The sequence below is a fragment of the Felis catus genome, chromosome X (assembly GCF_018350175.1).
Source record: "Felis catus isolate Fca126 chromosome X, F.catus_Fca126_mat1.0, whole genome shotgun sequence".
NCBI classification, from domain to species: domain Eukaryota; kingdom Metazoa; phylum Chordata; class Mammalia; order Carnivora; family Felidae; genus Felis; species Felis catus.
In genome coordinates, this window is record NC_058386.1 from 16314588 (window position 1) to 16338529 (window position 23942).

The window sequence follows — 23942 nt, forward strand, 5'->3', positions numbered from 1 at the left end:
CAGTCGGTTAAGTATCTGACTCTTGATTCTGGCCCAGGTCATGAGCTTGAGCCCCACATCGGGCTCTGTGTGCTGACTGTGGAAAGCCTGCTTAGGATTCTCTCTCTCTCCTTCTCTCTGGCTGCCCACCCCCCCTCCTGCTTATGTGCGTGTGCTCTCTCAAAATAAATAACTTAAAAAAATAAAGTAAATTTATTTCAAATAAATCACCTTTATTTCAAAAAAATTTCTAACGTTTATTTATTTTTATGAGAGAGGAAGAGAGAGAGAGAGAGAGAGAGAGTGAGAAAGAGAACAAGCAGGGGAGGGGCAGAGAGAGAGGGAGACACAGAATCTGAAGCAGGCTCCAGGCACCGAGCTGTCAGCACAGAGCCTGATGAAGGGCTCAAACTCACAACCCATGAGATCATGACCTGAGCCGAAGTCGGATGCCTAACCAACTGAACCACCCAGGCACCCCTAAATAAATCACCTTTCTGCAAACATTAGGGTTTCAGCATTCTCTCTCTAGGGAAATGGACATACCTCAGTGACAGAGAAATGAAGTCTAATTGTTGAAAACGGTGGTTCTATACCGGGGACATTTGACAATGTCTGAAGTATTTCTAGTTGTCACAACTGGGGAATGCTGCTGCTGCTGGCACCTAGTGGACAGAGGCCAGGAATGCTAGTAAACGTCCTGCAGTGCACAGTACAGGCCCCCCACCCCCAAACACAGCATAGCCCAAAATACTAATAGAGCTGAGGATGAGAAACCAATGACATACATTTCTTACAGGGAAACTAAAAGACGATGGGCACTTAAAGTTCTGGGTTTCTCTTTCCATTTGCAATATTTTGCAATATTCACAATTGAGGATGAAGGATATCTATGAAATTTATTTAAATTTTGCTTCAAGGCCAAATGATTATGGACTTGGGCTTTGAAGTCAGAGCTAGGTTCAAATGCAACTTTGCAGCAATGTATTACTCTATGACTATGGACAAATTACTTAACCAATTTATAAGTCTCAGTGTCTCAGCTGTAAATTGGGTATAGGAATAGTACTTACCATATTGGGTTGCTGTGGGAATTAAATTGATATAATGTATCAATTTAGCAGTTGTGCCTAGCACATGGTAAGGAATCAGACTCCAAAGTATCTGAAAGTTCAAATATTTAAAAACCAAAAGTCCCTGCCAATTACTCAGTATAAAACCCCAAAGGAGAGAAAAAAATCAGGCTTCATTTTTCCATTATAGGATGGTTCCCACATTTGACTAATCATCAGAATCACTTGAAAAGAGGTTAGACATAGGGACATCATAGGGGGAAACAGGTACTGAGCAGAGGACAAAGACCCTGAGTAGGAGCATGTTTGGCATATTCAAGAAGGCCAGTGTGGCTAGAACACAGTAAGCCAGGGGGAGTTGGGGCAGATGAAATCAGAGCGGGAAGGAGACCAGATCACTTGTTATAATCCTCAGTAGGTTTTGAACAGATCATTTCAGCTTCTTTACTAAGAACAGACTATAGGGGTGCCTGGGTGGATCAGTCAGTTAGACTTCAGCTCAGGTCATGATCTCATGGCTTGTGGGTTCAAGCCTCTTGTTGGGCTCTGTGCTGACAGCTCAGAGCCTGGAGCTTGCTTCGGATTGTATGTCTCCTGTCTCTCTGCCCCTCCCCTGCTCATGCTTTGTCTCTCTCTCTCAAAAATAAATAAAACATTAACAAAAAAGAAGAACAGACTGTAGAGGGGCAAGGGAAGAAATACACCATGCAGGATACTACTGCAATTGCCTTGGACTAGGGTATAAGGTTTCTTTGTGACATGATGAGAATGTTCCAAAATTACATTATGATAATGGTTACACAACTCTGTAAAAATATTAAAAAACAATAAATTATACTCTTTAAATGGGTGAACTTTATGGTATTTAATTATATCAAACAAGCTGTTTAAAAAAAAAAGAACTGGGTGGTGCCTGGGTGGCTCAGTCAGTTAAGCGTCCAACTTCAGCTCAGGTCATGATCTCACAGTTTGTGAGATGGAGCCCCGTGTTGGGCTCTGTGCTGACAGCTCAGAGCCTGGAGCCTACTTCAGATTCTGTGTCTCATTCTCTCTCTCTGCCCCTCCCCCACCTGTGCTCTGTCTCTCTCTGTCTCTCAAAAATAAATAAATGTAAAAAAAAATTAAAAAACAAAAGAACTGGGAAAATGGATCTGACCAAGGAGAAATGAAAGAATTGACAAATGGTACTGAGAGCTTAGTTGAGATCAGAAAACATAAACTTGCAGTGGTAGCAATTTGCAAAATTGTATGTTTTTTCCCAACAATACCAGTTACTGCTCAAGTACAGTATAAAAGCAAGGATGTAAGGAAGTTCAGGATGCTTCTGAGGTAGAAATTCACGTGACCAACTATAGGGCAATGAGGTTCAGCCTGGTAGTAGAGGAAAAAAAGAATTAGGATTCAGGGTAGGGTCGTGGGGAGAAGCCAAAGGTATAAAATTCAAATTCCTTAATATGACTTATTATTTCTTTTTTTAAAATTTATTTCTATTTTTTTAATGTTTATTTTTGAGAGAGAGAGAGAGACATATTGTGAGTGGGCGAGGGGCAGAGAGAGAGGGAGACAGAATCCGAAGCAGGATCCAGGCCCTGAGCTGTCAGCACAGAGCCTGATGTGGGGCTCGAACTCATGAACCGCAAGATCATAATCTGAGCCAAAATCAAGAGTCTTAACATTTAACCTACTAAGCCATCCAGGCACCCCTGTAACATACTATTTCTAATGATTTGGCTCCTATCTCTTGAACCTTATATCTTCCTTATGTTTTAAATTCCATTCATACAGAACTTTTTATTTTCTTGACTGTCTCTTACTCTCTCTGTACATTCCATTCTACCCTTCCTTCCCCTTTTATGTTGCAGCATAATCATTGTTCTCTTAGAAGGTCTGCCCTGATCCTTAGGCAACTCTGCTATATACCCCTATAGCACCCTGCACTTCCTTCACCTAATTTTGCTAGTGTCAGTCAATTCTATTATTTTAGGGTGGAGTAACAAAATTTCCAGATCTACAAAGCTGCAGAAGAATGACCATGGCAAAAACTGCTGCTCCATGCTGGCTTTTCTGAGGAGCCACATGTTTCTCTAGATAACCTTGGTAGGCTGGCTAATGGACCCCAAAGATCTCCATGTCCTGATCCCTGGAAACTGAATATGTTATCCTACAATGGTGAAAGGAATTAAGGTTGCAGATGCAATTAATGTTGCTAGTCAGTTGACCTTGAGATGGGGAGATTATTCTGGATTAACTGAGGGGGTCAATCACATGAGTCCTTAAAAGTGAAGAAAAGGCAGAAGAGAGGAGTCAGAGAGATTCATGTGAAGATGACTCCACCCACTGTTGCTAGTTTTGAAGATGGAGGAAGGGGGCTACAAGGCAAGGAAGGCAGGTGGCCTTAAAAAACTGGAAAAGGCAAGGAAACAATTCTCCCCTGGAGCCTCCAGAAAGGAATTTGGCCTGTCCAACACCTTGGTGTTAGCCCAGTGAGACCCATATTTGACTTCTGACCTACAGAACTGGAAGATAATAAATTTGCATTGTTTTAAGCCACTATGTTTGTGGTGATTTGTTACAGCAGCAGAAAACAAATACAGTAACATTCCCATGTTGCCTCTGTATAATGCCAAGTAGACCTTGAAGCTCTCCATCTTAACCTAACTCCCTAAATTAATCCAAGTGGATAGTCCCTAAACTGTGTTTGGGGCTCTACTATGTCTTCCTCCAAATGCATATGTTGAAGCCCTTACCCCCTGTACCTTGGAGTTAAGCTCTTTAAAGAGGTAACTGAGTTAAAATGAGGCTGTTAGGGTGAGGCCTTAATGCAATATGACTGGTGTGCCTATAAGAGGAAGAGACACCAGGAGTAGGATGACCACGTGAAGAGGCAGCAAGGGGATAGCCATCTGCAAGCCAAGAAGAGGCCTCAGGAGAACCCAACCCTGTTGGCACCTTGATCTTGGACTTCCAGACTCCAGAACTGTGAGAAAATAAATTTCTGTTGTTGAAGCCACCCAGTCTGTGGTATTTTGTTATGGGAACCTGAGCTACTAATAAATACACCATCATAATATTAAAAAAAAAATACTAAAAATGTCACCTGGGAAGGAAAGGGCTGACTGTAGGCCTATAACCTATTCCCTCTCTACCAGGATTCAATGGCCTCAATCAAATTTCCTTTTATACGTGCCAATGATATTTACTAGCAGAAAGAAAATGAAAAGTCCTTATTTCTAAAATGCCTTTAGTAAGATACATTTGGTCTATAGAGATGGCTCATTGTAAAACTTGGAATTTATGGATTTATGAAGCATGGTTGGCTGGAGAATGGGGGCTCATCATTTATGCAATTAGGAATTTAAAAAAAGATGTTGCAAAACCAAATGATTTAAGCAATGTCTCCACATACATTGCTCAGAAGGAAACTTGTCCTTTAACTCTGAATCCAAAATGCACCATAATGAGAAAGAAAAAGGGTATTTTGGAGCTCAGTCTGATAATCTTGGACTTCTCTAAGAAAAGCTTATTTCATCTGTGCCTGGTGATCACTCTGTATGCTTTGAATCATTACTCAAGTTTGGTATTGGGTAAGGTCTATGACTTAGGAGTCTGATGTGATACTCTTTGGGCTAACCAAGACTTTGCATACAAAAATTATTTTGCACTTATTAACTCAGAAACATTCCTGTTTTAAGTTCTATCAGTCCAATATGGACTGATACTATACTTTGGATAGAATTTGGCGATATGAAGGATTATCATATAATTGAAATAACCTGATAAATGACATACATGCATTTATTTGAAACTTTATTATATAAATTTTCATTTCTTTTAAAGATTACAAAACCTGTTCTGTGACAGGAATACAAGCAATATTGTTCCAGGATTATTCATGGATACATCTGAAAGAGCTTAGATTACACATTAATAGTATGATTTGAAAACTTCCCAGATTAAACTCTTAAGTAAAACAATTTTAAGTATTCAGTGATATTTAATCCTTTACAAGCATTTCATAATTATGGCAGCAGGTGCCAAGCATCTGATGTGATTTGACCACCGATAAAAGGTACAACACATAGGAACTCATGATAAGGTACCTTGGGCTTCTGGCATGCCTCACTAGAGAGAAACTAGTATAAAGTAAGATCATGTATAATAGTAGAAAAATACTTGTGATTTTTTTTCTTTTTAAAAACTGTTTAAGTAGATGCCCACCCCATTCCCACCCAAGGCCAGAAATGCAAAATAATTACAACCCTTAGGCGTATACCTTCCCTTTTGCTCAGGGTAAGAGTTAAGATAAACCTAATACATGTACATAATTTTAAGAATTAAAACCTCATCACCCACAATTAATAAGGATGCTAAGGAATGGCAATTATATATATATATATATATATATATATATATATATATATATATAGCTTTAGATGGTAAACTACACTTAGAGAAACATAAACCAAAACCTTTATCCTTATGCCCTTGCTTTGTATTTAAAAGTTCTACTTTAAATACTTGTTTGAAAAACTCAGTATACAGTTCATTCAGTACTATAGTGATAATAGGAGTAAAGATTTTCACTTCCATTAGATAATGAACTAATCTACTTAGACTATTACAGAGACTTCTCTCACATACGTTTACATATTTTGTATTCAAATGGTACATGCTCTCAAGAGGTTTTCTTGAGGTCTGCATCTCTGAATTTAGTCTCTAAATTTTCCTTTCCACTAATCTCTATTCAATGTCATATACTTTGCTAGTTGCTTTGAGAGAAGTCATGGACATTTAAACAGCTTATCATGCACTTCAAGGTTATATGGCAAAATAATGAGGAAAGTGCCTTAAGAGGTAGGAAGTAGACTCTCATCCCAACCCTTGGTATGCCCTGTTATGAACAGTTAAAAGACTAGAATCAAAGTGGTAAATGTGAGACTGATAGTAATACAAGGCTTAAGAAAATTAAGTCGACTTAATTACCAGAATTCTTTGAGAACACTCAGTCACATTGGAACCAGTTACAAGTCACCTGACCACAAAAAATACAGCAGTGTCAGAAGTACATAAAGCACACTGTAGATACAAATTTTTCTTGGCCATCCATATTTAGGTACTATAATTCTGTAGATTCTTCACTAGAAAAAGTGGTTAAACGTGGCTCTGCAGAATACCACAGTCGCAAGAAAGCAAATCTCATTCCTTCATTAATTGGTCTCCACCAATGGTCACTTGGGGAAACCAGCAAGATATAAGCAATCTGGAGGTGAAGAGAGGACTATTTTCACTAATTGAAATATAAATACTGAGTTAAGTCAACTTATCTGTGAATTAACTAAAACTCATAGTATACATCTAGTTTGTGAGTCACAAGGAGTTGAAGCTTTTGGAGGGACAGAACTCTAGGACTAGAATTGGAACCTCTTGGTTTAAGCACCACGGGTCAACCATGGAACCCGTTGCATTTGTTAATCACTGAAAACAGGCCTTTTCTAACCCTTCACATTCCTGAGATATCTGTCCTAATGCCTTCATAAATCTCACAAACACTAGATACTACATGAGAATTTTCTCTATAAAATACGGTAAAGCGAGCGGAAAAATGTTCATTTATAAAGGCCAGCAAGTAGAGAATTTCAAAGCCATGTTGAGATATATATTGCTGACTTCCATAGTGATTAAGTACATCTGTACCAAGGCTCCCAAATCTTGAATTCGCTTTTCTGCTCTCATCCCAGGCTGGACCCCTCAGCCCCTTTCCAACCCAACCCATTCTGCCTACTCATGAAGCCGTTGCACCCCACTCCCCTTATAAGTCTTTCCTGTACTGAGGGTGCAGGGCACAGCAAACAGGCTAGCCCCACCTCCCATAATGTGTCCTGGCCCCAACAGCAACGACTTCTTAAAATTAGGTGAGAAACGGTTGATTCAAACCCATACTTTGCAGCCCCGGGCATGTGAAATGTGAATCTCTACTGCATACACATCACACCACTCACTAAATGGCTTTTCCCACACATTAACCTTGCAGCATCTTGATTCTGTGCATTGGCAAAATCACTACATTTTTGGATTTCTGGGGTTGCATGTGAATGAACAAATCCGCATCAAAACTGTTAAAGTTAAGGAAGGGTCTATTATTGTACTTAGAAAAAGGCATCTCTATAAATTAGAAGGAGCTGAAATGAGTTACATAAAAAATTAAAAGGACAAAACTTACCTTAATTTAACATCATCACTTGAAAGAGAAGATATAAAACTCATGGTAGTGTAATCCATATTTTTCAGCATGTGCTTGGCAAAGTTAAATGCAATCTTCAATTCTAGGTATTATTTTGGATTATAAGGTAAGAGGGGGGGTGTAAAAGTGGCCTGATAGTTTCGTTCCTTCTTTCACACTGAAATATCTTAAAGACTGAACTTAAAGCTTTCTGGGAGAAGCCCTGGTAACCAGCAAAACTAACTGGTGAAGGGCCCAGAAGTGGACTCAGAAATTAATGAAAAGGTAAACCCGGTGCAAGCACTCACTACATTTAGAGCACAATTGTTGGCCAACTCGCCTGTTTTAAGTCAAAGGCAATAGGAAACCCAGGACCACAGATGAAATAAATTAAGGTTATGAACTGCATTTTAGGCAAAAGCCTTCACTTTTGTGAACATATGACTTGATTTTCTCCAATAAAACTGGCAGCTGGAGTAGGCAAAGAAGGCAATATCTTTGAGAGCAATCAATTTGGCATTCATATACCAGTAGAGTAAATGTCCTAAGAACTATATATATATGATTTGAACAAGTCTGCTCCTGGTTGGGTGATAATATGAAGGGAAGGCAGCATGGTGTTACGAGGGTAAAAAACCAAACGAGAAGTCTTTGCTTTGGGTCTTAGGTTCTTTACATGCAACATGAGAAAGCTGGACTAGATAATTTATAAGGGTTTACACATTTACTTCTGGTTCTAAGATTATGATGGACAAAACACCTAAGCAATTATGGCATTGCAACAGTGTCCCAAATTTGCAAGTGTACCTTTTTTCTGTCCAGAGTTACATTAGCATTTTAAAAGTGACAAGAATTTGGGATGGTCATAGTTTGAAATACTGAATAGAGAGAGAAAGGAAAAAAAAAAAAGGTTTCTTTCCAGGCAATGGGAAGCAGCTTTTGACAGTTAGCATTTGTATACTTAAAAATTTAAAAAAAACAACACTTTCTCCTACTAGATCTTCTGATATCCTTCCTCCTATATGTTTTTTATTTAGAAGATAAACTTACATTTGATTTCGATGTGATAATCATTTTGTGTCACTTAAGCAAAATTAACGTTACAGACTTTCCCTTTCTCTTTAGTTGCACAGAGGAGAAATTAAGAAATGATAAGTGGCTTCCAAGACATTTAACTAAAGTATGCTTTCTTGGCTTTGTACTTTCAAGAGAAGATTTAAAGCTTCAGGCAGGAAAAAAAAAACTTCTGATGTAAATGGCTTAGTACATGACTATGATCCGTTGGGTACATTTCTGATAAGGCTAAGCTAAATCACTTTCTCTTTGTTCATGTTTTTCATATTATAAATTGATGTATGGTAGATAGCTTGACCAAAATACAGGTAATAATGGATACAAAAGTTTCCTTAATTAAATGAAACTGTGAAAACTACCCAGATTAGATGTAGATAATGAATACTGTAATTGAAGCAGACCCAGTGACCACTATGAAAGCTGATCAGTTCTGAAGTTAAAGGACAAATTATAGGGCTATAAATCATCAGAAGGAATTCAGAAAACACTCAATGGTGAACATTCACTTAGCCTACCTTAGCTATGATTTCAGGTGAGAACAGATATTGTTTGATCAAGAATGTTTTATTCCCTCGAATAAGAAAGTTTAAATCCAATTTCATATAGAGGCTGGTGGCCTTTATTACATTCAAATTAGTGTTTAATATAGAGCATTGTAATGGGACAGAACTCATTATGATTTACCTTTTTTTCCAAAAAAAGCATACTTTTCTTGCAGGTATACAAGAACATGTATCCTGTTATTCATAAGCGAAATTCTGCAACATGATCTATTTAAACATGAAAGATCCAATGGGACTTGAATGACCTGTTGCTAAATTTTCCTTTGCCAATCTCTTCACCATAACTCTTAAAGGCCTGATGTATACTGGCAAAATCCCAAATTATATGCCAAATACTAAATATGGATACTATTCAAGATTAAAAGTGCAAGAACTACTTCCTCAACTAAGGAAAAAAGAACCCTAAGGAGTTGCAACGTATATGGACTAACTTCATAGTTGTACTCTTGATGTCATGCCACACACATGTGATAACTTTCTCTACCATAACAGCTCTCTAGGTTAGTCTGACAAAGCACCTGACTTTAAGAAACAAACAAATGAACGAACCAGTGAAACAGACATGGGGAAAGATATGTACATTTTGGAAGTATTACATTCAACAGCTGTTCCACAATCTGGCCATTTTTAGGGCTGTCCAACAATACTGTTAATCCAGGTGAACTATTTAACCAGATTTAATAGTCAATTGATTAATAATAATAGATTCCAAGTTAAACAAAGCATGTATACATTAAAGAAAGCAGTACAGAAATGTACTGTATATGAACTGTTTACAAAAACATACAAAATGTTGGATGGCACAAGGGATACAGTGCTAATAGAAACGGATTGTTTAAGCTAAGTGCTTAACATAAACTGTCCATCCCTATAACTAACAAAGAATATTTCAGGGACATGAAATATTTCCTATAAAAATAATGCTATATGGTGTAGAGTACTTTATTCAGTGTATTTTTAGGTGGTATTCATATGTTCATTATTCTCGTTGATTCAGTGAATATGTCTTCATCATGTTTCCATTTTCATTTCATCCGAAGCTCCAGGAAAATCTAACTTGCTAACAATCATTTAAAGCGAGAAGAGACGGAAGCAGGAGCAGCAGCAGGAGCAGCAGCATTATGGGTACCAGCTGGGACAGTGTGTGCTTGCAGGTGTCTCTCAGATATGTGCTACCTGTCGCCAGAACTTGTGCTATCAGCTTACACCATGGTACCAAATATCTCACTGAGGTCACTTCACAGGGCTGTGGAGGTGATTTTTTTAATACCTCTCCGCTGAGCAAGAGTAGAACGGCCTACTGGTTCCAAAACCGGTGACTGATTACGGTTTAAAGCAGAATACGTAGCTGCCATGGCACCCTGAAAACAGGAAAGAAAGGTCACAACACAAACGACAATGGGTAGTCACATGTACACAGAATATGAAATTGAGATTCCCCCCTCCCTATTTTCTTCATATGAAAATTTATACAGATTTAATAGGGCTCATAATGAAAACAACCACCCTGGTCAAACCCTCTGATTTACCTAAAGTTGAAGATGCAAATGTGGGTGCCTGAAATTATGGATGAGAAAGGACAGGGATGGTCTTATAACAAGCAGTCCTCACTTTTCTCAGGACTATTCAACTTGTTGTTTCTTTGCAATCCTTTAATGTGAGAGGTAGCAAAGCATGCTCTTTGGAACCTGTATTTTGTCACCACTGGTGACCTTAAAGTTTGTTTTGGGTTTTGCATAAGAAAGTAAAGTATAGAAAAAAATTAGGAAATGCTTAAGCTTATCTGAATGATAAATTCAGAAGTCATTCTTTTTTAAGATTTTTTTTAACATTTATTTTATTTTTGAGAGACAGAGACAGAGCACAAGCAGGAGAGGGGCAGAAGGAGAGGGAGACACAGAATCCGAAGCAGGCTCCAGGCTCTGAGCTGTCTGTCAGCACAGAGCCTGATGCGGGGCTTGAACTCATGAACCGTGAGATCATGACCTGAGCCGAAGTCAGACGCTTAACTGACTGAGCCACCCAGGCAACCCAGAAGTCATTCTTAAACTAGTTTTTTTTTTTTTAAATTTTTAAAAAATGTTTTTGTTTATTTTTGAGACAGAGAGAGACAGAGCACGAGCAGGGGAGGGGCAGAGAGAGAGGGGGACACAGAATCCAAAGCAGGCTCCAGGCTCTGAGCTGTCAGCACAGAGCCTGATGTGGGGCTCGAACTCACCGACTGTGCCACCCAGGCTCCCCTTAAACCAGTTTTATTGTGATATTTTGGTGTGTCTTGACTTTTCCTTTTCTTTTTTAACGTTTATTATTGAGAGACAGAGAGACAGAGCATGAGCAGGAGAGGGGCAGAAAGAGGAGGAGACACAGAATCCAAAACAGGCTCCAGGCTCTGAGCTGTCAGCACAGAGCCCGACGCGGGGCTCGAATTCACAAACCATGAGATTGTGACCTGAGCTGAAGTCGGAGGCTCAACCGACTGAGCCACCCAGGCACCACGACTTTTTCTTTTCTAAAGCACTCACTATAAGGGAACTCCATTCGAGAAATGGAAACAGGATGAGGGAAAGGGAAAGGTGGTGCGGGCACGGAGAGGGCGGCTCAAAGTCTTCTGCAGAACATGTGGAAAAGAGTGCCTGAATAGGGACACTCACCTTGACTAGATGGGGCGCGTCCTGTCTATTTAGTTGGTATTGCGGCAGTTGGTCCCAGTGGACAATCCAAGGATGCCTGAGCACGAGGGCAGCCGTCAGTCTCTGATGAGGGTCCACATGAAGCATCTTTGACACCAGGTCCTGGGATGGGAAGAAGAATAATAAGACAAATTTAAATCTTTCTGTTTGTTTTTCTATAGCCCTTGACACTGGTCAGCATTCTTCCTTAGCTTCTATGACACTATTTTTTCCTGGTACCTAACCTTTGGGCTCAAAGCAATTTGGTCAACATGATAATTTCTTAAAAAAAAAAAAAAACAAAGAAACAAACAAACAAAAGCAAAAACCTAAGTCTCTGTTTTCTCTTCCCTTAGTTAACAGTAATTTTGGTGCATTACAAAGAGTAAATTTACCACATTTATGTATCTTGAAGTACTTTGGCTCTTTTTTTCATCTAGATATTCTGATTTTTCTATACCTTTGTAAGTTTATTTCTAAGTAATTTTTAGCTACAGACTTTTTTTGTGCTGCTGGTAATAATGAAAAACAGAATGTAACTGCCCAATAATATAAATTTAATTAGAGGGCTCCAAATGCCCCCTACAAAAGATTAGAGTTTTTTTTTGTTTTTAAATAGGATCCATGTTCAATGCAGGGCTTGAACTCACGACCCTGAGATCAAGAACTGAGCCAACTGAGCCAACTACCAACTGAGCCAGCCAGGGGCCCCAGATTGGAGTTATTTTTATTTTTTCCCACTTCATAAGCAACTTATAGGCATTATAAAAAAAAAATTAAGAACTACAGAGAAGCAAAAGAACATGAAGAACTCCCAGAATCCGATTCTTCAACAAGAGACAAATGCTATCTATACAAATGCTTTCCTATGCTGAGGTATAGATCCATATAATTGCTAGTTTTATACTTTCAAAAATAACACAGTTACGATTTATAAAAGCCATCTCCAACTTGATTTTTCATTCCGAATGTATCTACTAAGTATCCACTGAAAGCCAGGTATCCTGCTAGGCATTGGGTATTTAGCAATGAATAAGATAAAATGAAGTCTAACTCATGAAGCTTTCAGCCCTGTGAGGGAGAGACAAAGAATCAATTACAAAGCAAACAGTAAGTTCTTGGATGGGATGAATAAAGAGGTACAGTTGAACACAAAGAGATGCTTAACCTGAACAGGGTGCTGTGGCTTTGGAGTGACTTCCTTAGAGGAATGTGAGACCTGAAGGATGAGCAGGAGATGGATTAGAGAAGAGGGCGGGGGGGGGGGGGACAGAGCAATTCAAGTAGGCAGAGCCAAGTGTATTTAGAGGAGAGCCCTCAGGGATAGGAGAACATGCCACAGTTAAGGAACTGAAAGGAACGGCAATGTGGCTGTAACAAAATCTGCAAAGGAGACCGTGGCAGCAGATAAAGTGATAAAGGTGAGAAGGGACCAGACCCTGAAGGCCCTTGTAAGCTACATTAGCAAAGTTGCACTTTTTCCGGAGGTAAGAAATCATTTAAAGCAAAGGAGTAATACAGTCATGTTTGTACTTTAGAGAGATTATGCTCACTAAATGTGAACGAAAATGGATTGCAGGGTACAAGCCTGGAGACTCCAATGTGAGACCGGTGAGAGTTGATGGCTTCAGGGCAGTATAAGAAATGGAGAAATATGGATGGAACTGAGGTACTTAGAAGAAACAACAGAACCCGGTGGCTGACTGGATATTGGGAATCGAGATGTTATTCTAAGGATTCCTCTGCTATTAGATACTACCAGTTTCTTATTTTTAGTTTTCATTAACAGCTAAGAGCGGGAATAAGTTACTGAACAGAATTAGAAATAAAAGGTGAAACAACCAGTAACTCCCCTTCCAAATTCTTAAAGTGCGAAAATGTTCTTCAAGTACATAAAAGATTGCAAAACTGCTGAGGGACACAACAAAACTCTACTATAACTTTAATCAGACCTGTGCATTAAGCAGTGCACTTGGGCCAAGTCACTGAGAACCACTTCTCTTCCTCCTGTTCTGTTACCCTTCAATGGCTATTCCTCCTAAGCTTTCTCATTAAATGGTGGTGGCTCCCTTGAATTCCTTCCATAGCTCTCATCACTCTGCTCAGATAAGCTCCTTTGTGCTCATGGCTGTAGCTACTCCAGATGATGACAACTTCCAACTCCACAGTCCACCCAAGACCTCTACTTCTTCCTAAAATCTACATCCATATAGCCAGGTGCTTGATGGACACACATCTCTTAATTATATATCACAGTCACATTTCAAATTCTTAATTTCCAAATCTGTAGTCATCACTCCTCTCAAAACTACTTTTGCATTCCACATCTTGGTGAAGGGACACCACTACCCTGCTCGTTTGCCTGACGTGGAAATAAGGACTACATGCTTGCTATCTGCTTCTCCCTTGCTTCTTATGTCCAATTAACCACCGAATCTATTTTGCCTGCTAAATTTCTCTTCCATTTGGCTCAAATCCTGCTACAACTGCTCTAGTGTAGGTCTTCATCATTCATGACCTGAACTACTGCAAAACCTTACAAGTAAAGTCCCTAATATTAGGTCAGTGAGGAATGAATGAAATAATGTAGGCAAAAGTACTAGCATAGTTCTTGGCACATAAATGCCCAGTAAATGGTCCTGTTCTTCTCAAAGCCACATATGAAACATATGGCCCATATGACTGATGACATTCACATGTGCAATGTACTCTTGAGGTGACATATCAGATTGATAGAACCCTCCTTCTTCCCAATATTGTGGGTATTCAATTATCACATTATACTTGCAAATTCAAGTCTTTAAAAAAATCTTTTTTTTATGTTTATTTATTTTTGATAGAGAGAGGGAGAGCGCAAGCGGGGGAGGGGCAGAGAGGGAGGGAGTCACGGAATCTGAAGCAGGCCCCAGGCTCTGAGCTGTCAGCACAGAGCCCAACATGGGGCTCAAACTCACCAATCATGAGATCATGACATGAGTGAAGTCGGACGCTTAAGTGACTGAGCCGCTTAGGCGCCCCAACAAACTCAAGTCTTAACTGGGCAAATTAGCAAAAGTTGTTAGTAATAATGTAACATTTATAAGAAAGGCTGTGACTTAGATCCCATTTTTATCTCATCCTCACTTTTCTTTTTCTTTCGCCCAAAACAGCATACTGGCATGCAAGTCAATGAGAACAAAATTATCAAAATTAGAGCAAGGTGAGGTTATCTCGAATTTATTTAAAAAGCAGGCAGTGGGTAAGCTCTGATACTTCATATGGTGACATTACTTGATATGCCTCACAATTGATCATGGCAATTTGTGGTAGACTCCATGGATAAGAATTACCCCACCAGAGAATAAACTTAAACAAGGAAAATTTTCAGGGCGCCTGGGTGGCTCAGTTGGTTGAGTCGGTTGAATCAAGACTCAGTCTTGATTTTGTCTCAGGTCATGATCTCATGGTTTGTGAGATCGAGCCCTGTGCTGGGCTCTGTTCTGACAGCACAGCCTGCTTGGGATTCTCTCTCTCCCTTTCCCCCTGCCCCTCCCCTGCTCGCTCTCTCTCAATAATAAACATTTTAAAAAAAGAAAATGTGATCATGAAAATGCTTAAGATTTTTCAACACTTCTCCAATACCTAGAATAGACCCCAAATCCTGAGCATAATCTACAAAGCCTTTCATAATCTGGTTTCATCAGCTACCTTCTCACGTGTACCCTGTACTAGTCCCATCAAACCGTGCACAGCAACCTGGAGGCGTTCTGCCATGCTCAGGCTGTCGTGACCACAAATAGCATGTGCTGCTCTCTCAGCCTGGGATGGAATACATCCTTCTGCTCCCTAAAGCTGCCAAGAAAGTCCCTTCACTGCTTCTGGAAAGCTTTCCTGGAAATCTCTCTGACTGAGCACCATCTGTGAACTTCTTCAACATAAAAAAATGTACCACTGTAACAGCACACGTGACACTGTACTGTATACTTGGGGCCATCTCCCAACTAGACTGTGAGATTCCTGAGATCAGGAATTCTATCTCAGTCACATCTTTTATCCCTGGACTTTCACTTATTAAGTAGGTTGTAGGTGCTCAATACATGGAAGAAAAAGAAATCCCAGAAAAATGAATCATCTAGTTTAAGAAATGCTATGGCTAATAAAAGGGAAAGGATACCAGGTCATTTTAAATCAGTTATAAAGCCAAATGTTATCTATATAGACATTAAATTGGCTAACATAGGCTTCATCTCTAGGCCAAAAGTATCAATCGACATTTGTTACATGCCCTATTTACTTACACAATCATCTCACCTCAGGCTTCCACCTCTAAGAGAAACCAGCAAGCACTTTTACCAGTAATTATCTTCTTTATCTCCTCTATGTTTTTCTTCCTTGGAAGTGGAAAACTCTGCTCTTCTTTTTTTTAGGTTTTTTAAAATGTTTATTTATTTTTGAGAAAGAGAGACAGAGCACAGGTTGGGGAGGGGCAGAGAGAGGGAAGGAGACACAAAATCTGAGGCAGGCTCCAGGCTCTGAGCTGTCAGCACAGAGCCCGACGTAGGGCTCTAACTCACGTACCTTGAGATCATGACCTGAGCTGATGTTGGAAGCCTAACTGACTGAGCCACTCAGGCGGCCCTCTTTTTCTTTTTAGTTTTTAAATTTTTTGCTCTTCTTTTTAAAAGAGCATTTTCTACGAGTAAAGTGGAAGTAGAGCAGAATTGGAAAGCAAGTCAGCCAGAGGATGGCAGATCTTTCAGGGACAAAGGCTTTTCAAGTGGATTTCAAACAGATACTACAAAACTATACTACTGTTTACTGTGAAGAAGAGGAGACCCCTTTCTACATAATATGGACCAAAAAGAGAACATGGTATAGTCTATTCTAGGGAACAAGGGCTTTGGAATCAACTGTTTAATTTGAAGCACCCACATGTAGCTGGTGGGTAACCAAAAACAAATTCACACCAAAATTCTGGGCCTTGGTTTCCTTCTGTGAAATGGAGATACTAACGCCTATTTTACAGGGTTCGTTAAGAAGATTAAATGGGATAATTTAGGAGAAGTGCAGTGTGAGGCACAGAATAGACACACAAATCATGAAGACAACCACCATTATTATTCATTATGTTTGTAAGTAAGAAGTAGTTTTAGATATATAGATAATAACAAAGCCAAACCAATACCTCTGGGAAACAAATTAATTGGTCCATTTGTGAATTCAAGTTATTTGGTAACATCACTTCAAAATACTACTTCATAAAAGTTTTTAACTGGCATTATTTTTTCTCACTAGGGATTATGAAAAGTTATTTTCTCAAAAGTTTATTATAGGAAGCTATACTTGCCTTTGCTGTGTCTGAAACAGAATTCCAGTAACCACCACTGAGTGAGAATTTCCCGCTGCCTATCCGTGCCAATATTTCCTCTGGTGTATCATCAGGGCCATTTGCAAATGGAGTGTAACTATTTTATAATAAAATTAAAATGTTAATGAATAAAATTTCTTTTTGGTTGGTAATCTTCACATTTCTTTGCAGTATCCAAGAGTACTCTGAGTAATTTAATGTAATACTTCACTGAAATCTCCAAAAGTGAAAAACATCAACATCATGAAGCTTCATAAAGCGCCAGTTCAAGGTATAAGCTATGAACTATTAATTAGACTTAATATATTATAAAATAAATATTTTAAGATATGACATACAAGAATAAAATATTTAAAGTAGTATATATTTATGACATAAGAATACAAAAAAGGCATGGAAAGAAGTCAAGGTAAGACCTTAAGACATTAGTAAATGGTACATTATAGAAAATCATCAATGATACAGTTATAAATATATATTTACAAATCCACACACACATACAGGATTGTATTATTAGGTAATAGGAGAAAACATGAAAAGAAGGATATTATAACGCAGAAATGAAAGAAATAAAACTAGATAATTTGAAGAAAATATTGATGAATAAATGCTTGCAAAATATGGTCCACTCACCCAGTAAGCATTGTATAGAGGAGGACACCAAGACTCCATATATCACAAGCAGCATCATAGCCTTGTCGTTTTAAAACCTAGAAAAAATAACAATTAGTATTAATACACCACTGTTTACTTTAGAGATGTGAATAGGCCATGAACTACACTGTATCTTCTAAATCAGTGTATTTAAGAAAAACCTCAACAGAACATGATTAGCAAACAAGGCAATAATATATTAACCCTATTCCAAAACATTCTATGACTAATATTTCATATATATGTAAAATTTCATTTTGGTATTTGAATTAGCATTTATTGAGTGCTGCTGTAGCATAGAGAGAACTATAAAATAAATTGAAGCTAAGTTTCTTTCCTTCCCATCCCCACTCCCCTCTAAGTTTCTTATTTAAATGAATATATATTTAGTTTGTATAAGGCTGCAAAACTGGTTACATAAAACCATACTTTTAAGAACACATATGAAAGTACAAATGATAGAGTGCAAAATTATACTTCTACATATATAAAATGATTCACTTGAGCATTTAGTAGTCACCAACTATTCCTAGGAATGAACAGTGATAAACACAAAACACTCTGGTTTCCTTAAGAAAATCAGAATATGGAAGGGGAAATAAATAAATAAATAAATAAATAAATAAATAAAGTTAATAATCCAATGTGGTAAGTATTTTTTTTGGCTGATTTTTTTTAATGTTTATTTATTTTGAGAGAGAGAGAGAGCAAGCAGGGGAGGGGCAGAGAGAGAGAGGAATAGAGAATCCCAAGAGGCTCCACGCTCAGCATTGGGCCCAATGCGGGGCTTGATCTCATGACTGAAAAATCACCACCTGAGCCGGAATCAAGAGTTGCACTTTGACAACGTGGTATTATAACAGAATTATATTTAAAGTGGTCTGAGTATAAAGATGAGGAAAAAATTCATTCTTGAAATGTGGAGAGAAGGAAGGCTAGAGGGCAGCCTGCTTGTACTGGGCCTATAAGTAAGAATTCAGGAGGCAAAGGGAGGAGGTTGGGGAGGACCGAGACACTCAAAGGGCAGAGGCAAGCGAGCAGAGCATGCTTAAGGAGAGGCAAGGATTCAGTGTGGCCAGATCTCTAGGTAGGGTACACTGGAGAGAATGAAAGGCTTTTACATGTATCTTGTTAAGGAATTAAAATATTTTTCCTGTAGGCAATCAGTTGTCACTGAAGCATTAAACAGGGAAATAAAATAAGTAGATGTGTACACCAAAAGGATAACTCAAGGTATAAAGGAAATGCTGGTAAGAAGACAGAGTGGAAAAAAGGCCAAATGACAGGAAACAATTTGTATCAAACCAAGTGAAAGGCTGTGAGGAACCACACCAAGGCAGGACATGGATAGAAAGAGATGTAAAGATAAAAGAGGAACAACTTAGTTCAGATGAGATGTACAGGGTAAAGGATAAGAGGTCTAAAATATTTAGGAATCAGAATGGAAAGGGTTTGGTGACCCACTGGATGTAGAGAAATGATGGGGAAGGAGGATTTTAGGAGGGCTTTCCAAGTTTTAACCTGGATGACTAAGTGGTAAGTAGGAGACAAAGAGTTAAAAGCTCAAGTCTAAAGAGAGTTTAATTATGGAAGATTTCCTGAAAAAGATGAATTCAGAGGCTTTGAAACAAAAAAACATCCAATGTGCCAAGGCAAAACAGCTACATGGTGATTTCAAGAAGCAGATTGATTGTCTGAAGCAGAAAACACTGATGGGGAAAAATGAGATGGCTAGATGAAGTGACTATGCTTGGATATGTGTCAGATGCTGTGGGTATGTGGACAAACAAGCAGAGAGTCTGTCCCTCATTAGCTCTAGTACCACCAGAACAGGTGCAAGGAGTCTTTTTAAAAGTATTATTTTATAACTCAAAGTAAGAAAATTACAAAAAGTTTGGTAAATATAATGCAACCATTCTAACACTACCAACTATTATCATTTTTTGTGAAATATATAATGGTAAATGCACAGACTTTGCAGCCATATTTCTGGGGCTCAAATCTCAACCTGACCTCAAACAACTTATGTAACCTTTCACTGTGCACCTGGTTTCCTATAAGAATTGAGTGAAAGTACTTACTTCACAAAGTTGTAATTAGAAGGAATTATTACATGTAAACCCTATGTTGTGAGGATGAAATCAGTTAATACATGTGACTGGCACATAACCCCTATGTTAGGGTTGACTATCTTTTTTTAACTTTATTTATTTGTTTTGAGAGAGACAGAGAGAGCATGAGTGGGGGAGGGGCATAGAGAGCGGGAGAGAGAGAATCTCAAGCAGACTCCACGCTATCAGCATGGAGGCCAATGTGGGGCTCGAACCCAAGAACCGTGAGATCACGACCTGAGCTGAAACCAAGAGTCAGATGCTTAACCAAGTGAGCTACCCAGGTGCCTCGGTTAACTATTATTTTTTCTTATCTAGTTCATAGTTATGTGTTTTTACACAATGATAATAAAAAGACAAGAAATCTTGAGGGCAAAGCAGTGGATTTTAGATTTGCTACAACGGGGAACAGAAATTTCTTAGGAAAAGAAGCAACTTGATCAAAGTAGGGCTTGAAAAAGACTTCAGTAACGCTGCAGCTCTTCTGTGGAATGATCAGAGATCGAGAAAGGGAGCAAGGTGAAATTAGGCCATGGCAGTCATTTGGGGTGTGGTGAAGGAAGCAGGGCCTAGGATGGCAGTTTTGTGAACAGAAGAACCTCAAACTGGTTTTTGAGGATAACAGAGATGATACCTAGTTATGTAGCTAAAGACAAGAAGAGACCATGATGTTTTAGCCTCAGAAATACAGGAAGATGGTGTCAAAACCAGTAAATTAAAAAGGATATTAGGAAAGGATGAGAATAAGCTACTTTCCATTTAATTCCACGCGCTGACAAGCACAAAAGTGTTAGTGACAGTAGACCACTACAGATGAGTGATTATGTAGAAAGACAGAAGTTAGGGCAAGAAAAGGACTAAGTAGTAGGGGACTGAGGACAGGATGAACTACCATCAGAAGAAAAAGAGCTGACATTTTATTTTAATTATTTGTTCAGTAAGTCTTCAATTAAACAACTATTAACTACTCCATATTAAACACAGCAAATGAGTTTTTAAATATACTGAAATACTGGAAGCAAATAATTTCACAATTACCTCTGGTGCAACAAAATTTGCAGTATAACAAGGAGTCATGAGAAGACCGTTTTCTGCTCTTAGCTGTTTGGCAAAGCCAAAATCACAAATTCGAATAGATTCTGGATTGCCAGATTCATCCACGTAAAGAATGTTGCTAGGTTTCAAGTCTCTGTGAACCACCTAATTGAAATACAAATTAAAGAGGTACATTAACAATACAACAACACATTTCCATGATGGAAAATTCTTTATTCACAAACTGTCAAGCAATGTACTTAACAAGAGGATGTGAGTGCTGACCTTCAAATGATCTCAACATTATAAAAGGCTGATAATGTAAGCATAACTCTCTAATACAGAACCAGGGCAAGGAAAGAAGGAAGAAAAAACAGTATGTACTTCCCTCCTCTTTGTCCATTGAGTATGTAGGTTAGGTTAAGGTAAAATGCAAATAGCAGTAATATCTGCCCCTAGGTTATTCATTTATTCAACAAATATTTATTGAATGCCTATCATGTGCCAGGGTATTATATAAGAAGCTCCAGATACCATATTAAACAAGACCTGTAAGATCCTTGCCTTTCCATGCTAGGAGCTTGCACGGTAGTGAGGAAGGCAGAGAATAAACAGGTGAGAGATGCGTCTCTAGAGGAGGTAACATCTGGTCCAAACAAGCTGGAACAGTGGGGGACAGTCATTCTAAGGAGAGGGAACAGCATGTATAATGGATGTATACAACAAACAAGTGCTGACAGGCTCAATGGAACAGGCACTGGGTTTAGGGGTAAAAAGGAAAAAAAAATCCAGACTTTAAGTACTGCCTATTTAATATCCAAGTGACAACGTCACACATACTAAAAGATATTGTTCCTTTAGATTTTTGTAATATTTCTCCCCCTTTAGTTACCTACTTGAGTACTTCTTTCACATAAACCTTGACATTCCTTATTAGACTTCTATGTTTCTTCTACCACTAAATTCTGAGTCTAGATTCTAATCAATCACCTCAGTTTTAGTTTCTAACATTGAGAACACTACTTCTCCAGATCATCTGAGTAACTAATTACTGCTGAAGCAATGGAAAAGAATATAGAAGACTTAGATGACTGCAAAGTCATCAATTCTCCAGTGACTATGGAGTCCCACTAATTCTTAGCTAGTATACTAGGCAAATCTTGACCAGCTAGAAATCAAGAAGCTCTAGAATGAAAGTGACATTTCCCACTTGTTAGCTTCTAGGAGCAAAGACAAACAAAATGAGAATAACATATTGAAAATAAACTCCTTAAGAAGTAGTCTCTTAATTTCCTTGTATTTATTTAAAAAAAAATTTTTTTATGTTTACTCATTTTTGAAAGACAGAGAGGCAGAGCACAAGCAGGGGTGGGGCGGAGAGAGAGGGGACACAGAATCTGAAGCAGGCTCCAGGCTCTGGGCTGTCAGCACAGAGCCCAACGTGTGGCTCGAACTCATGAACTGTGAGATCATGACCGGAGCCGAAGTCGGATGCTCAACCGACTGAGCCACCCAGGCGCCCCACGTATTTATTTATTTTTCAATGTTTATTTATTTTTGAGAGAAAGTGTGAGCGGGGCAGGGGCAGAGAGAGACATGTGGAGAGAAGATCCGAAGTGGGCCCTGCACTGATAGCCGCGGGCCCAATGTGGGGCTCAAACTCACAAACCAGGAGATCATGACATGAGCCGAAGTCGGACGCTCAAACAACTAAGTCACCAAGGTGCCCCTCTTAATTTCTTTTTATAAGTGAATACAACCCATGATTCTATGGTTGTGCTTCTAAACTTGCAATGGATCTAATTCTCAAGAGCACAGAGTGGCCTAGCAAAAATGGTGATACGTCTTCCTGGTCAGAAGACCTCACTCACTTTTTGTTGGGAAGCATAAGAACTTAATATAAACAAGTCAGGATTTCAAAGTAGTACTTCAACCTTGGTGGGAGAAATTTTAGTAAATGAAGAACAGCAAATAATTAAGCTAATAGTATTTTCCATTAATGCATAAAGTAACTTCTACCTTTGTAATTTTAGTTCAAACATTCAGAAAGAATAGGTAAAAAAAAAAAGGTGAAAGTGTGTGTGTGTATGTATATATATGTATGTATGTGTGTGTATGTGTGTATTTGTATATATAAAATGTTAGAAAGACTTACCCCTTGTGCGTGAAGATATTCAACAGTTTTGGTTATAGTAAAGAGGACAGCACTGGCCTCTCTTTCAGAGAAAAATTTCTGTCTAAGAATTTTATCCAGCAATTCACCCCCTTTCATAAGTTCTGTCACTACATACACGTATTTTCCATCATCATATACCTGTAAGATTTAACATCAAAATGTCAAAAATTATTTGAGGCTTTACATGTGCTCAGAACAAAGTCTATAGTCAAGGAAATTTTTATTTATCACAACTGATGGAGGATATAAAATTTGCAAGCCATTTTATACATGCAAGAATATTAAAACAGGAATTGATTAGATTGAATGTCAGAAAAATAATCTGCAACTTCCTTCTGTGAAACCTAAGTCATGGCAATCAAAGTAACGATGGGCATCATATATGAAGGGGTACTGAACTGTTGCTCTCAGGTTTGTTTCTCTTGATCTTTCTATCGATGACAGCGGGGACTATGATTTTCCTGGAACTTCTGCAACTGCAGAACTTCTATATTTACATAAACAGTACAACGAATCAATTCTGGTTTTGATTAAACTGAAATACAAGCTGTGGCACAAATTAAGTAGGAGGATCAAGTAGCAAAAAGATACTCCATCTAACCACACAGAAGCATCCAAGTTTCCTCCCAATGCAGAAATAGAAAGCTCATTGTAATTTTGGATTTGTACTTCAGGCAATCCCAAACTGAGATAGCCTCTTTATTAAGCTTCAGTTTCTTTTATTCCCCGTCACCACCGGGTTACTGCACACCTTTATTTAGCTCCGTAAGAGGTAGTGGGTGCTGGGGCCCCAAATATGTAGAAAACAAGGTACCTGTCCTCAATGTTTTTATTCTAGTAGGGAGAAACAGACATAGAAATAAGTTAAAAAAAATGTTGGAGATGCTGTGATAAAAGCAGGGAAAATTTTAGAGACCTTGGAATTTGAAATCAAAGGAGGAGGAAAGATGTAAAAACCAGTAACAGCTTAGGGAGTTTCCAAGTCAAGGAAGAAAGAATTTTCTGTATTTCCTTTTTTATTTAGTTGGTCAGATTCTTGGA

At 38.5% G+C, this 23942-nt stretch overlaps 1 protein-coding gene across 5 annotated transcripts in view; it reads right to left on the bottom strand.

The window, feature by feature from the left end:
* Positions 1–4842: 4842 nt before the first annotated feature.
* RPS6KA3 (ribosomal protein S6 kinase A3) overlaps positions 4843–23942 on the bottom strand; it is a 120887-nt gene continuing 101787 nt past the window's right edge. For 4 of the 5 annotated variants that reach the window (XM_004000334.6, XM_006943611.5, XM_006943610.5 and 1 more), the window contains 6 exons: positions 22881–23039; positions 20729–20890; positions 17559–17635; positions 16905–17022; positions 11561–11701; positions 4843–10270 (listed from right to left, as the gene is read on the bottom strand). In XM_004000334.6, the coding sequence (XP_004000383.1) occupies positions 10148–10270; positions 11561–11701; positions 16905–17022; positions 17559–17635; positions 20729–20890; positions 22881–23039 (780 nt within the window). In that variant the 3' untranslated portion in view covers positions 4843–10147. The remainder of the gene's footprint in view (positions 10271–11560; positions 11702–16904; positions 17023–17558; positions 17636–20728; positions 20891–22880; positions 23040–23942) is intronic. The other variant, XM_045051261.1, reaches the window with a different exon arrangement.